The sequence below is a fragment of the Hemitrygon akajei genome, chromosome 20, assembly GCF_048418815.1.
Source record: "Hemitrygon akajei chromosome 20, sHemAka1.3, whole genome shotgun sequence".
Taxonomy (NCBI): domain Eukaryota; kingdom Metazoa; phylum Chordata; class Chondrichthyes; order Myliobatiformes; family Dasyatidae; genus Hemitrygon; species Hemitrygon akajei.
In genome coordinates this window covers 57737302-57752486 of record NC_133143.1, presented here as the reverse complement: position 1 = coordinate 57752486, position 15185 = coordinate 57737302, and the positions used below count along the sequence as shown (strand labels likewise).

The window sequence follows — 15185 nt, the reverse complement described above, 5'->3', positions numbered from 1 at the left end:
TTGCTCTACTATTTATTACAAATCACTAATCTGCACATTGCACATCCAGACAGAGATATAACGTAGAGATTTTTTACTCCTCATTAATGTGAAGGATGTAAGAATTAAAGTCAATTCAATTGAAAATTTTTACTAACCAGTGTGGTCAGGCTAACTGGCCCGTAGCTCATGTTTTTTGCCTCCCTCCTTGGCACTTTTGCAATTTTCCTGCCCTCTGACTCCAATGACTCTTGAACGATCACTACTAATACGTCCACAGTCTCTTCAGCTACCTCTTTTAGAACTTTGTGCCACATGATTTATTCACCTTCAGACCGTTCAGCTTCCTCAGCACCATCTTCTTAGTAATGGCCACTCCTTTCTTTTTTGCCACCTGACTCTCCTGAATTTCTGGCACGTCACTGGTGTCTTCCAAAGTGAAGACTGATGCAACTACCTTTTCAGTTCCTCTGCATTTTCTCTGTTCCCCATTAGTACATCACCAGTGTCACTTCCGACTGGCCTAACATCCACTCTTTCCTCTCCCTTAACCTTTGTGTATCTAGAAAATATATATAATTTCCTTGGTCCTCATCATCTGAGTGAACTTCAGCTCCCTGACATCCTCCCATTGCTACCTTGACTGCCACTGAAGATGATTTTGTCGAATGTCTTGGCCTTGGATCTGCAGGTTTGTGAAATGAGACGTTTTTGTTGCTGAACGAAACACTCTGTTCCCCTCGGCTCACAATCACCTTGGCAGGAGACCGGTCTCATCAGTATTCTTGGACTTCGGTTTTGTAGCCTTAGATTTTGCTATGTCTCGTTGCCTGTGGACTTCAGTTGTACCAGCTGCTTGTGATGGACAATTTTTTCTTGTTTTCTTGGGTAAGACTTCCATTGGCCACAGCCAGACAGCATAGACAGAAGGCTACAATAGTAAACACAAGAGATTCAGCAGGTGCTGCAAAATATGCATAAAATATGTGCATATACACACAAAATTTGTGTGTAATATGCACAAAAGGTGCTGGAGGAACTCAGTAGGTCAGGCAGCATCCACGGAAAGGAGTAAAGAGCCAACACTTTGAGCCAAAACCTTTCATCAGGGCTAAAAATTAAACACGTCCTCTGCTGAGGCCTTACAAACAGCAGAGCAGAAATGGCCTGACACAACATATCTCCAGTGCAGCTACAGTTATTACCATAACAACCAATGACAACCTGCACCAGGGAGCACAGGAGCTGTATCCATTTGGGTTACCCAGAGAAATCGGTGGTAGCAGAACACTGCATTCGCAATGGCCATAGAATTGACTTTGACGGCACAACACTACTGTGTCTTGCCAATGGATTTTGGAACCACCCAAAATGTTAAAAGAAACCAGTGAAATAAAACTAGAGGAAAATAATTTTAACAAAGACAAAGGTCTTAAGGTGGAAGAACAGAAACCTGCTTGGATCAGGACTAACCAATCTGGAAGGATGGACAATGGGGATATAAATACCACTGGACTAGACACGCCCTGTCATCATCTCTGATGAAGATGGAGGAGTTTGTCATTGAAAAGGTGGTTAAAATCCATACCCGTACCTGGCTGGAAGCCCAAGAAGAGTTTATCCGTAATGAAAACCTTCATTGGGAAGGACAGGCCGAGACAACACAGGTTGGATTGAAATCCCACTTTTAGCACAAACACTTTGTGGTTATGCCTTAGCGTCATGTTCAAAAGGTATTTAATTTCACATTTGAATGTCAAACTTTGCACACTCAGCGGCTTTTGACTGAATTCATTCATCTTTATTTCGACCACAATTTAATCATGTAGGTCCTAAGATCCTAAAATCACAAAGCAAGCAGAAGATCTTTAATGAAACAATGTCCTCATGAAATCTCATACTCTGTTTTTGGCCCCTTGCCTCAAAACTATAGCTTTCAGCTATTTCCAACAGCTTTGAATTAAGCTGCATCTATAAACACAGGGAGGTATAGATCAGCGTGCCACAAAAGACAGCCAACATTATATTCTGCCGGCAAAGACCGGTTAAGGCTGGGACTAGTTGTGGACAGGGTCACAATCCTGATATATAACAGGAGACGGTGGACACAGCACATATTCAATGGTCCTGGCAGTCTCCTGTTTCCATGGACAAGGATATAAATGGGTAAAACAAAATGAAATCAAAGACAGTCAGATACCCGTTTACAAAATCTGACCAGTGAACACTGAAGACCATTTTGAAAAAAAATACTTAACCTCTCAGCATTTTCTGTGTATCACTATATTCGCAGAGCTCAGACATTGCCCACTTCCCTTAGACATTTACTTGCTTAAGCCCATCACTGTCACTGGGGCATAAACCACCGTCAGCAGCTTGTCCAAGTCCTCTGTCCTGGGTCAGTCATTGGACAAAGATCCTTCCTCTCCCAGGGGTGAGGTCTTTGGAGCTTCTGTTGGTGTTTCTGCAGCTCTGGGGTTGCTCTCCCCATGCCCCCCTTTCACAGTCTGAGCCAGGAAGGTGACTATATTTCTACATATAAGTGAAACCACCCCCCAAAAAAAAACTGCAGATGCTGAAAATCTAAAACAAAAACTGAAAAACCTGGAAATACTTAACTGGTCAGGCTAAACGTGCAGGAGGAGAGAAACAGTTGACACATCAGATCGAAGGTCCATCATTACAACTGACCTGCTCAGAATTTCCAGCATTTCCTGAACATTTTTCCTCCTTATTCACTCTCAAAAACTATCATCCTTTGAGGTATCGGCTTTATCTCAGAATCCATCAGGTTCAAGTACATGAGCTTGTTTTTAACAAGGATAAGGTCAGGGAGGGAGCCTGGGGCAAGGGCACCAGTGAGGTTTGCAGATCATTGAATCGTAATGGCACTTCAGGCTGGTTCTCTTGGAGCTGCAGTTAGCAGCAGTCAGCAACCCGCCCAGATTCAGGTTATTTTCCAGCAGCTTGGCTGCTCTCTGATGTCCAGGCCCAAAATCCAATAGGCTCAGAAACTTCTCTGGGCGGACTCTGAGGGCATGGTCTAGCATTGAATGGAGCATGGAGCCTGTGCAGACAGTGGATGGTGGTGATGGGGTTTGGGAAGATCTGTCACAGGGCTGGGGTGCAGAGGGATGTATTTCAATTCCAGTTCCTTGGTGCTTCTCACAGTAATCAGAGTAAGTTTGGTCTTGTTCCGTTTAAGCAATTTGTAAACTGGCAAATTGGCTTACTATTGTCACATGTACTGAGTGAAAAATGTGTCTTGCACATCATTTATAAAGATCAAATCATTACGACAGTGCATTGAAGTAGTACAGAAGAAAACAAGAAATGATTGAGGGGTAGCATTACAGTAACAGTGCAGGTAGACAATATGGCAAAAGCTATTAACAAGGTAGACTGTGAGGATAGGAATCCATCGATTTGTGTGAGGGAACTGTTGAATCCTCTTATCACGAGGACTAGAATCTGTCCTTGTGCCTGGTGTGATGATGTGCTTTCCGGATTGTCCGATGACTCACCCTCATCTAATCACAAAGCATGAACATCGATTTCCCGAAATTCCAGTAATGTGACCCACCCCCTCTCCATTCTCACTGTCACCTAATCTCTTTGCCTGATCATTGTCTTCCCCCTTTTCTTTCTTCCATGGCCTTCTGTCCTCTCCTATCAGGTCCACCCCCCTTTCTCCAACCCTGTAACAGTATCACCAATCAACTTCCCAGCTCTTTACTTCATCTCTCTCTCCCCCGGTTTCATTTATCACCTTGTGTGTCTCCCCCTCCCCACCTTTTAAATCTACTCCTCATCCTCTTCAACCTGAAGGGAGGGGCCAGAGGAAGCAAGAGGTGGGTGGGATCTGTGAATATGCTGGCTGCTTTATTGGGGCAATTAGAAATGTAGGCAGAGGGAAGGCTGGTTTTTGTGATTTGCTGAGCTGTGTCCACAAATCTCTGCAGTTCCTTCTAGTCATGCGCAGAACAGTTTCCACATCAAGCCGTGATGCGTCCAGATAAGATATCTATGGTGTATCCATCCAGTTGGTGATGGTCAAATGGGACATCTCTTTCTTTAATTTCTTTAGCCTCCTGAGGAAGTAAAAGCACTGGTGAGGTTTTATTTTGGCTGTGTGTGTGGTAAACTATGTATACCTGTCTGGACACGCCCCCCTGCTGACTGCTCTTGTGGCTCCTCCCACAGACCCCTGTATAAAGGCGATTGGAGGCACTGCTCCCCCCTCTGTCTCCAGGATGTTGTGTGATGGTCTCTTGCTGCTGATAGTGCTCTCTCTTCCAGCTAATAAAAGCCTATCTCTCGCCTCACGTCTCCGAGAGTTATTGATGGTGCATCAGTGTGTCTACTTGGTTGGGCCAGTGTTGGCGCGAGGCCAAGTGGTTAAGGCGTTGGTCTAGTGATCTGAAGTTGGTGAGTTTGAGCCTCAGCTAAGGCAGCGTGTTGTGTCCTTGAGCAAGGCACTTAACCACACATTGCTCTGCGATGACACCAGTGCCAACGACACAGGTGCCAAGCTGCATCGGCCCTTGCCCTTCTCGTGGACAACATCAGTGGCATGGAGAGGGGAGACTTGCAGCATGGGCAACTGCCCATCTCCCATACAACCCTGCCCAGGCCTGTGCCCTGGAAACCTTCCAAGGTGCAAATCCATGGTCTCTCGAGACTAACGGGTGCCTATCTGTTTGGGCCAGGACAGGCTATTGCTGATGTTGGCTCCCAGGAACCTGAAGCTCTCATCTCTCTTAGCTCAGTACAAACAGGAGCATGTGCACTGCCCCTCCACAAAGTCAATAACTTTGGTTTTGCTGACATTTAGGGAAAGGTTGTTGTCATGATCTCCCTTTCCCATCTCCCTTTTGTACTCTGGCTCAGCGTTATTTACAATACGGCCCACCATGGTGGTAGCATCAGCAAACACGTAGATGAAATGATAGCAGAATCTGACCATGGGGTTGTGAGTGTATAGCAGTGTTCCCAAACTGGGCTCCATGGACTCTTCAGTTAAAGGTGAGGTTTCAAAAAGGTTGGAAATCCCTAGTAGAGAGAGTGGGAATCTGAGGACGCAGCCTTGTTGAGGCACCAGTTCTGAGGATGATGGCGGTGGAGATAGCGCGGCCGATCCTTACTGATTGTGATCTGTTGGCTCGGAAGTTGAGGGCCCCAGGCACCTGGAATTCCGACTGTTTGCTCTTTTCCATAGATGCTGCCTGACCTGCAGAGTTCCTCCAGCATTTTGTGCGTGTTGCCTGGATTCCCAGCATCTGCAGATTTTCTCTTATTTCCCTGGATCCCGCGGGACTTGTGTGCAAATTGGTGTCCCATGTCAATATCATCGGGACAGATAACCTTCCTTTCAGATTGGCGGGTTGTGTTGGCAGAGGGGAGGTGGTTTGCATACGCAGTGACATGGTGGGACTTCTGGCCAAGTCTCCATCAGCAGATTTCCTTTTGCGTACTCACCCTGTTTCGGCTGGGGTTTGCTGCGCTCTGCGTATTCATTATAACACACAGAGTCCTGTGTCAAAGGAATTGGCACAGGAAAACACTCCCAGAATTTGGCTATGGTGCCACATTCCCATCGAGACTTGCCATTCAAAAGCAACCCCCCCCCCCCCAAGGAAATCCACCTGGTCACTAATTTACAGTGCCTCACTGTTATATGTATAACAGTATATGTGATATACATTCATTCAATAGAGAGTGCTCACAATGTTTATGTGTTAAAATTCTGTGTTATTGGTGTAAACAGAATGTTTGCAGCAATGCTACACATGCACACACAAAATGCTGCAGGAACTCAGCAGGTCAGGCGGCATCTACGGACAGGAATAACACGATAAATATTTCGGGCCAAAGACCAAAGTTTCGGCCTGAAACATCGACTGATTATTCCTCTCCGTTGACGCTGCCTGACCTGCTGAGTTGCTCCAGCGTTGTGAGTACGTTACACAGGATCTACGGCATCTGAAGAATCTCTGATGATCTCCCAATACGAACACAGAGCAATATAAAAGGAATGGAAGGTCCATTCTTAAGTTTCCACTACCGTGTTCAATATTGCTATTGGTGTTGTTGTGTCATGGACCAATCTTGCAAAACATTTTGTCTTTATTCTTTTCCCACAGATGCTACACAATGTGTTGAATTCTGTGTGCGTTACTCTGGATTTCCAGCATCTGCAGATTCTCTTGTGTTTATGAAGGAAGGTGTTCTAGAATTGTGCAAGAAACTAATGTATTAAAATAATTATATATTCTCCTCACTGGCATGAAGAGTTATGAGCGCTTTATGAGGTAGTGCATGGCACTGCCCTGTTCATTTGAGGGAACTGGAGTGCAGAGCCTCTTTCACCTGCCCTTGAAAGGTTCTTCACTTATGTTTACATTAATTATTCTTTAATCAATTCAATTATATCAGTGCCTAAGAAGAATGTGATAACCTGCCTCAATGACTATCCTCCAGTAGTACTTACATCCACTGTGATGAAATGTTTTGAGAGGTTGGTAATGAAACATATTAATTCCTGCCTGAGAAGTGACTTGGATCTGCTCCAATGTGCCTACCAGATCACTGGGTCCACAGCATATGTGATTTAATTGGCTCTTCACTCAACCCTGGAGCATCTGGATAGAAAAGATGCATACATCAGGATACTCTTTATCAACCACATTTATTCAAGTTTGCTGATGGCACCACACTCATGGGCCAAATCAAAAGTGATGATGAATCTGCATATAGGAGGGAGATTGAAAATCTGGCCGAGTGGTGCCATTACAACCACCTTTGTCCAGGAGCCAGTCCTCATCAGAGGTGGAGACTGTCAGCAACGTTAATTTCCTCAGATTTATTATTTCAGTGGACCTACCTGGGACCTGCACATAAGTACAATGATGAAGAAAGCATGACAGGGCCTCTACTTCCTTAGGAGTTTGCGTAGATTTGGCGTGACGTCTGTTATGATACCAGCCCCCTCCTTCCTGAGAATCGCAAGATCGCTATTAATTCGGGTCTTGGACCCAGGAAATGAGAGACAATGCAACGGATTTGACCATTGTTCTTAGAGACACCTGTGTGAATTGCGACTCTATACTACGTGCCAGCTATCAGGGACATGGACACCCTCGGGCAATGTGGGGTGGGGATTGTATCACCCTACCTTGATTGACATCTACAACTCTGCAAGTCAAGATAAAAAGGGGACTGCAGGAGGCAGTACCCCAGTGATGCACCAGAAGGAGACACCATCGCTCATCGCTCCCGTGAGGACGGGAAGCCGATCCGGGAGCCACATGTGGTTCGGTTCCCCTAGCCTGGGGAACGAGTGGCTGATAACCCCGAAAAGGTCTTCGAATTGACAACGGGGAACCCACGTTCCCGATTCAAAGATTTGAGTCCAAAAGGCTGGCAAGTTTATTTTCTCTCTCCAACACGTGAGACCCAGCGGTCCCCAAAAGGCTAAAAGCCTGCATGAACTCCAGAGACTTTGATATTTCCATCGGACAATATTTTTACCCTTAGACAAACGATAGAGCTACTTCTTATTGTTGATTATTACTATACCCGCGCTTTAGATTGAGTATTGACGACGTATGTTATCTGAATGTTTGTATTAACCTTACTTTTGTGCCCCTTTATAAATAAAAACGTTTGAAAATAGCACCATCAGATTTCAGCGGACCTCTCTATCTTTGCTGGTAAGTGACCCAGTATTGGGGTTCATAACACGTCTAAAACTTTGACAAACTTCTGTAGATGTGTAGTGGAGAGTGTATGGACTGGCTGGTTCACAGCTTGGTATGGAAATGCCAATGCCTTTGAATGGAAAATCAGGCAAAGAGTAGTGGATATGGCTCAGTCCACCACGGGTAAAGCTCTCCCCACCATTGAGCATACCTATACGAGGTGTTGTCACAGGAAAGTGGCATCCATCATCAGGGACCCCCATCTACCAGGTCATGCTCTTTTCTCACTGCTGCCATCAGGAAGAAGGTACAGGAACCCCAGGACCCACAACACCGGGTTCGGGAACAGTTAACACTCAACCATCAGGCTCTTGAACCAGAGAGGATAACTTCACTCAACTTCACTTTCTCCATCATTGAGATGTTCCCACAACCTATGGACTCACTTTCAAGGACTCTTCATCTCATGTTCTTGATAGTTATTGCTTATTTATTATTACTATTTCTTTTATATTTGCACAGTTTGTATCTCTTGCACACTGCTTGAATGCCCAGATGATGCGATCTTTCATTGATTCCATTGTGGCTATTATTCCATTGTGGATTTATTGAGTATGCCTGCAAGAAAACAAATCATCAGGTTATGTATAGTGACACATATGCATTTTGATAATAAATTTATTTTGAACTTTGAAAGTGAGGGAATAGGAATCTGTGTTAGGTCTCCACAGGTGGCCAAAGAAAGACCTAAATATAAATCTCGGATGCTCCAGATTTGTCCCTTCGATATCGGTTCCACCATAGTTCTTTGCGTTGGGGAGAAGGGGTGGGTATTGTAAATGAGGGTACACCAGACAGGTGCCAAGAATATCTGCTTTGGAAAGCTCTCTGTATCCCCATCTGCTGGTGAATGGAACAATTACAGCATGACAGTGAACAGAAGAGATTCTGCAGATGCTGGAAATCCAGAGCAACGCGCACAAAATGATGGAGGAACTTGTAGGGCCGGCCGCATCTACGGAGGCAAACGAACAGTCAACACTTTGGGTGAAGACTCTTTATCTGGACTCGAAAGAAAGGAGGAAGAAGCATTCTGGATTCTCCTCCCTTCCTCCCCAGTGCTGATGATGGGTCTTGGCTCACGATGAGTATTGCAAACAGAGCTGCTCCAGAGAGACAATAAGCATATGGGGAAAGATGGGAGAAAAATAGAGGTACAGATGAAAAAGAAAAAAACACCAAACAAGAACGTTCGGAGATAAGAAAGAGAATGGTTTACTCTGGACAATGACACAAACCAGCGTTTTGTTAAATTAACCAAAAAGATTGATGCAATTGATTCAATGGTTATTTCTGGTAAAGTTTAAAACTAAAAATATATGGTTACTTAATTAGAAAATTAAATTCAATTAAAATTGAAGCAATCTGATGAACTGCATTAAATGCAAAGCACACACAAATGTATTGTTAATGAAAAGTAATAGCTATATTTGCCAATATTATTGCAACAAATAGATTTCAATTACAAGCTGTGTACCTGCTCAAAACAGTCCCTTGTAGGTCTACAACTTAAAACTGGTGATAAATATAAGCACATTGTTCCTGAGGAGTGGCTTCGAGTATACAGGTGACCCTGCCAAACATTTATCCTACAATACTGAGGACATCTTAATGAAGCTTCAGTTCAAATGATCATCATGCTCTACTCTGGAATAGTCAGTACTTTGAGATGCTTTCCCATCGTTCAAACCTTTGCCTGGTGTACTTGTACAGTTTGGGGTCTTCTTATCTAACAGAGAGGAGTGAAGATTTATCAGACTGACGTCAGAGAGAGTTCAGGTTTGCCACATGAGGAGAGGGTGAGGAGACTGGATATACATGCTGTGGTGTTCCAGGAAGCTGAATGCAGGGAAAACGTTTCCTCTGTTTGAAGATTGATTGACTAACTGATTGAGATACACTGTGGAATAGGCCTTTTGAGCCACGCTGCCCAGCAAACCCCCATTTAACCTTAGCCTAATCATGGGACAATTTACAATAACCAATTAACCTGCCCATCAGTACACCTTTGGACTGTGTGGGGAAACTGGAGCACCTGGAGGAAACCCATGCGGTCACGGGGAGAACGTACAAACTCATTACAGGTAGCGGTGGGAAATGAACCTGGGTTGTCTGCACCGTAAAGTGTTATGCTAACCAAAATGCTACCGTGCCGTGCAGAGGATACAGAGTAAGGAGGAGACTACTCTTAGTGTGAGAGAAATTTCTTCCCAGAGTGAGTGGAGAATTTTTGAAACTCTCTACTGTGAACATCCAAGCTCAGCCACTATGAATATTTAAAACTCGGATTGACATTCACTCAGTGGCCATATTAGACACAGGAACCCAGCGTGGTCTTCTGTTGCTCTAGTCCATCCACTTCAAGGTTTGACATGTTGTGAATCTGAATTTAGAGAAGCTGTTCTGTACACCACTGCTGTAATGTGTGGTTATTTGAGTTACTGTCACCTTCCAGTCCACTTGAACCAGTCGGGCCATTCTCCTCTGACCTCTCTCATTAACAAGGCGTTTTCATCCACAGAACTGCTGCTCACTGGATTTGTTTTTTGCACCATTCCTTGTAAACTCTAAGCGACTTTTGCGTGTGAAAATCCCAGGAGATCAGCAGTTTCTGCGATACACAAACCATCCCATCTGGCACCAACAATCATTCAGCAGTCAAAGTCACTTAGATCCCCATTCTGATGTTGGGTCTGAACAACAGCTGAACTCTTGACCATGTCGGCATGCTTTTATGCATTGAGTTGCTGCCACATGATTGGCTGATTGGATACTTGCACTAACAAGCAGCTGTCCAGGTTAATAAAGTGGCCACTGGGTGTGTTTCTGCTATGCTAAAGGAATGATGGATTATGGGAAGTTGGCCAGCCAATATCGCTGAAGTGGAAAGTCAGCCACAATCTTGAGGAATTGTGGAATGACCGGAAGGCTGCACTGCTGTCTGCACAGCTTATTTTCTTAATGGCCCTTGATAAAATTATAAGCATGGCTGCTTCCTGATTTTCCAACGTTGTGTAATACAACAGGTTGTCACTTGGAAAGGACTTCTGTCATCTATGGAACAACATACAAGAAAACATTTAGTCTTCTACATTGAAAGTATGAAAGGAATTTGAAATGGAGAAAATTCACTGACAAAAACATCATTGTGAATTTTTGCTAAGTGGTAATACAGCAATCAGTCATTAGAGCTGGACTCTGTAAAAATAATGATGAGCAAACAGAATACCACTGGTAAGGGGACACAATGGATTCTGCAGATGCTGGAAATCTGGAGAGACACACACAAAATACTGGAGGAACTCAGCAGGTCACGCAGCACCTATGGAGGGAAATAAACAATCAATGCTTTGGACCAAAATTCTTCATCAGGACTGGAAAGGATGAGGACAGGAAGAAAAATAAAAGAGTAGGGGTGGGGAGAGGCACAAGCTGAAAGGTGATGAGAGGGGGAAGACAGGAGGGTAGGGGGAGTGAAGTGAATGATGTGAGAAGCTGGGAAGTGATAGGCGGAAGGAGGAATCTGATAGGAGAGGGCAGTAGACCACAGAGTAAAGGGAAGCAGGTGGGACACCAGAGGGAGAAAGGTGAAGGTGATGGGTAAGTTGAGGGCAGGTGGAGATAAAGTTTCAGGTCCATAATTCTTCATCAGAAATAACTTCACGAAAATTAAGTGCCTTTATTCCCTTCCAAAACATAGGCAGTACGGTAGAGTAGCAGTTAGCACAACACTTTACAATACCAGTGATCCGGGTTCAATTCCCCACACTGCCGGCTCTCCCCATGACCATGTTGGCTTTGTCCAGATGCTGTCACAGTCCAAAGACCTACCAGTTGGTAGGTTAACCCTTCACGGTAAATCATTTCCTGATTAGACTAGGGTTAAACCAGGGGACTTGTCTCCAGGGCTGTAAGGGGCTATTCCATGCTGTATCTCAATAAATAAATTAATTTTTTAATTGTTGGTACTGACAACTTGTAACCAGGGCTTCTGCAGTCCACATAAGGAATCACCCTCTTAAAAAGACTTTGAAATGTAACAATTTTGTAGGATATTGTATCTAGGGGTGGCGGGGTGCAATACGTCTCTGCCAAAGGGGGTGTAAGGCACTCCTTCCCTCCGCTAGCCTGCAGGTCACACTTTGGAAAGGTGCAGCACCTGCTTAGCACCCCCCACCCCCAATCAGGGTCGTGTGAAGCCATGGGAACAGGTGGTGGGTGGTGCACATCACAAGTCCCGGTTTGCGACCACTGACGCCAGGCAGACAATCTCTGAAGAGTGTTGATAATAGGTGTTGAGGGGAGCGGCGGGTCACCCGTCTTGATATGATATTGCCCAGAAGGCAAAGGCAAATGACCTCTGTAGAAAAAATTGCCAAGAACAACCATGGTCATGGAAAGACCATGATCGTCCACATCATACAACAAGGCACATAACGAACGAATGAACGAAATTGTATCTAACTCGTATTACCATAGAATACTCATGCTTAATGCAAAAATATTTTACATTGTGCATGCCAAGTTTTAGATTTCTGAAGCCTTTGTCAGGCTAATTAGATGAATTAAAGCTAGCAGCCTCTTTTCTTCTAGCCACTGCAATGTCTTAAAGGTAAGGATTAGGTGTAAATTTTAACACATATTGCATCTTAGCTTCTAATATTGGCTACATTCATTGTGCTCAGTAATAAGTGCATCACATCCCAATGATCTGATAGATACAAGAGATTCCGCAGATGCTGGAGATCTTGAGCAACAGACACAAAATGCTGCAGGAACTCAGCAGGACTGGCAGCCTCCACGGAAAGCATAAACAACTGATGTTTTGAGCTGAGTCTCTTCTTGGTCTGAAACATCAACGATTATCTGACGTACATTTGAACACATCAGGAAGTGTGATTTGCTGAAGACTGAAAACTTTTTCTATCTGAACTATATGGATACTTTATTAAGAGAACCCTCTATATAAGAACATAAGAAATAGGAGCAGGAGTCGGCCATCTGGCCCATCGAGACTGCTCGGCCATTCAATATGATCGTGGCTGATCTGGCCATGGACTCATCTCCACCTGCCTGCCTTTTCCCCATAACCCTTAATTCCCCAACTACACTTTGTCATAAAATAATCTTTACATCTCAAAATATTCCATGACCTGAATTAATGGCCCTTGAGAATAATCTTTCTTAAGCAAAAATCACAAGTTTTAGAAATTCTCAAATATTCAGACACACAGCAAAGAAAGAAATGATCACATTTTTAGTGAAATTTTATTACAAAACTCCATAAAAACATAAATATTTTTCTCACAGCTGAGTGAAAAACTTTTACAGTATTTTTGCACAGAATTGCATAAAGTTCAAAGTAACCACGGTACTTCAACAATTCTGATTATTTAAACTGTGCATTGCTTTTTTTTGCAAAAGGCAAAAATATCAACAAATTTGCAAGATAATTGTAAATAAATTAGAACCTTTGCTTTAAAAAAATTCTACTAAGGTTGCAATTGAAAGCACCATTGTTAATTTAGTGGTACCAGGAAGCCCAACAATAATATTGTGAAAGTACTATACTGAGTGATACTCTAAAAAGAATGACACAGATTAAGGTCAGTCTCTGGCTCTGTCTCAATTATGGCACACAGGCTGTAAGTGCACAAAGTGGAACTTCATTTTCAATAATAATGACCACCAGTTCTAAAAAGACCTATCGGTTTGATAAATAAATAAAATACCTTCAATTCCTGCCATGCATTGATGTAATTATTATCCCTTCTCTCAAAATAGTCCAATTGTATCTGTCTCTACAGATTTAAATATATATTTTGAGAGTATGATTTAATAATTAACAGCAACACGCTTTCACCGTTCTTTAAAAAGAATAGCACCATTGAATTACTTAAAGGCCAACACTTCTTGAAACCAACGGGTATAGGGCTCACTACAATGGCATCTTAGCTGCAGTAGTTTTAGTTCAGCACAGTGTGTTTTCATTAATGGCCATCCATTGATCTAAATGAGGTAAAATAAATAAGCTGAGAAAATTCACTTCACCTATCTTTCCAACCCACTGCACCCTTGCAAACCCATTATGCTCTCTGCCCTCATTTACGCAATGTGTTAAATACCTCCTGGTGTTCAAACTTTGCACAGTTCATCATACATGGCCACATTTTACAGGGCAATTAAAAGGCTCACATTGAATAAGTTTTAGACGGTAATTTCTTCCATTCTCACATTGACCTCCTTGATATTCTTCAGTTAGTTAAAGTTCACTGCCGCCAGGGAATCTGAGAATCCAATATGGACAAAGCGGCAAAGGTTACACTGGTCTGCTGGTGGTAAAATAAAACAAAACTGTCCTTTACCACATTTGCTGAGTAGAATGATGCCATGCCTCGGATGTAAGTTAACAGTCTTCATAGTCTTCTCCAGTCATCAGATGCAACACAAATTAAAATCTGCAGCTTGTTCATATGAAAATTTCACTCTTTCATAGGCTCTTTTATATATTTGACTTGGAGCATGATTTGCAACATTGCTGGCCGTAGAACTTGTGACTGCAAACACCATGCTGGGGCACCAGATAGCACCAGTTGAAATAATCCTTGCAAAAAATACCTTTTGTGGCGTCAACATGCGAAAGAGAGAAAGAGAAAGAAAATATAATAATTACCCACCCATTTTTGTAAATTTCACGCCATTCACAGATACTTGGGTGAATCTGCCTCTCCTGAAATGCATCACAGGTGACTTTCACTGAACAGTACAGCACAGAATGGGCCTTTGGCCTACGTTGCCGGGCCAACAGTAAGAGCACAGAACGCACTACCAGGATGGCGACAGAGCTGAATTTTTAGGGAGATTTTGGGGTCTTAAATAGGGACATGGATGAAAAGTGAATAGAGGGCTATGTGGGAGGGAAACACGAGCTTGATCTTGGAGTAGGTTTAAGGAGAACAGGAGGGGAAACTTCTTCACTCGGACGGTCACGAGACTGTGGAATAAGCTGCCTGCACAAGTGGTGCATGCAAGCTCAATTTCAACACTTAAGAGAAGTTTGGATAGGTACATGGATGTTAGATATATGGTTCTGGTGCAGGTCGATGGGAGTAGTCAGTTTAAGTGGTTTTGGCATGGTTTAGATGGGCTGAAGGGCCTGTTTCAGTGCTGTTTCTCCATGACTCTAGGTTAAATGGTTGGCACAACATCATGGGCCAAAGGGCCTGTATTGTGTTGTACTAATCTACGTTCAACATAATCTACTCTATGATCAATTTCAACCCTTTCCCACCCAGCCCAGAATCTTCCATTTTCCTTTCATCCATGTGCCAATCTAAGAGTCTTGAAAATGTTCCTTTACCACCAGCCCCAGCCATGCATTTCTGACACGTGCCACTCTCTGTGTAAACAAAACATCTCCCCTAAAGTGTGCATTACTTATTCTTT

At 43.5% G+C, this 15185-nt stretch overlaps 1 protein-coding gene across 1 annotated transcript in view; it reads right to left on the bottom strand.

The window, feature by feature from the left end:
• Positions 1–13004: 13004 nt before the first annotated feature.
• Positions 13005–15185, bottom strand: part of adamts16 (ADAM metallopeptidase with thrombospondin type 1 motif, 16) — a 194209-nt gene continuing 192028 nt past the window's right edge. The window contains exon 23 of the mRNA XM_073024361.1: positions 13005–14357. Coding sequence (XP_072880462.1) covers positions 14242–14357 — 116 coding nt within the window. The 3' untranslated portion in view covers positions 13005–14241. The remainder of the gene's footprint in view (positions 14358–15185) is intronic.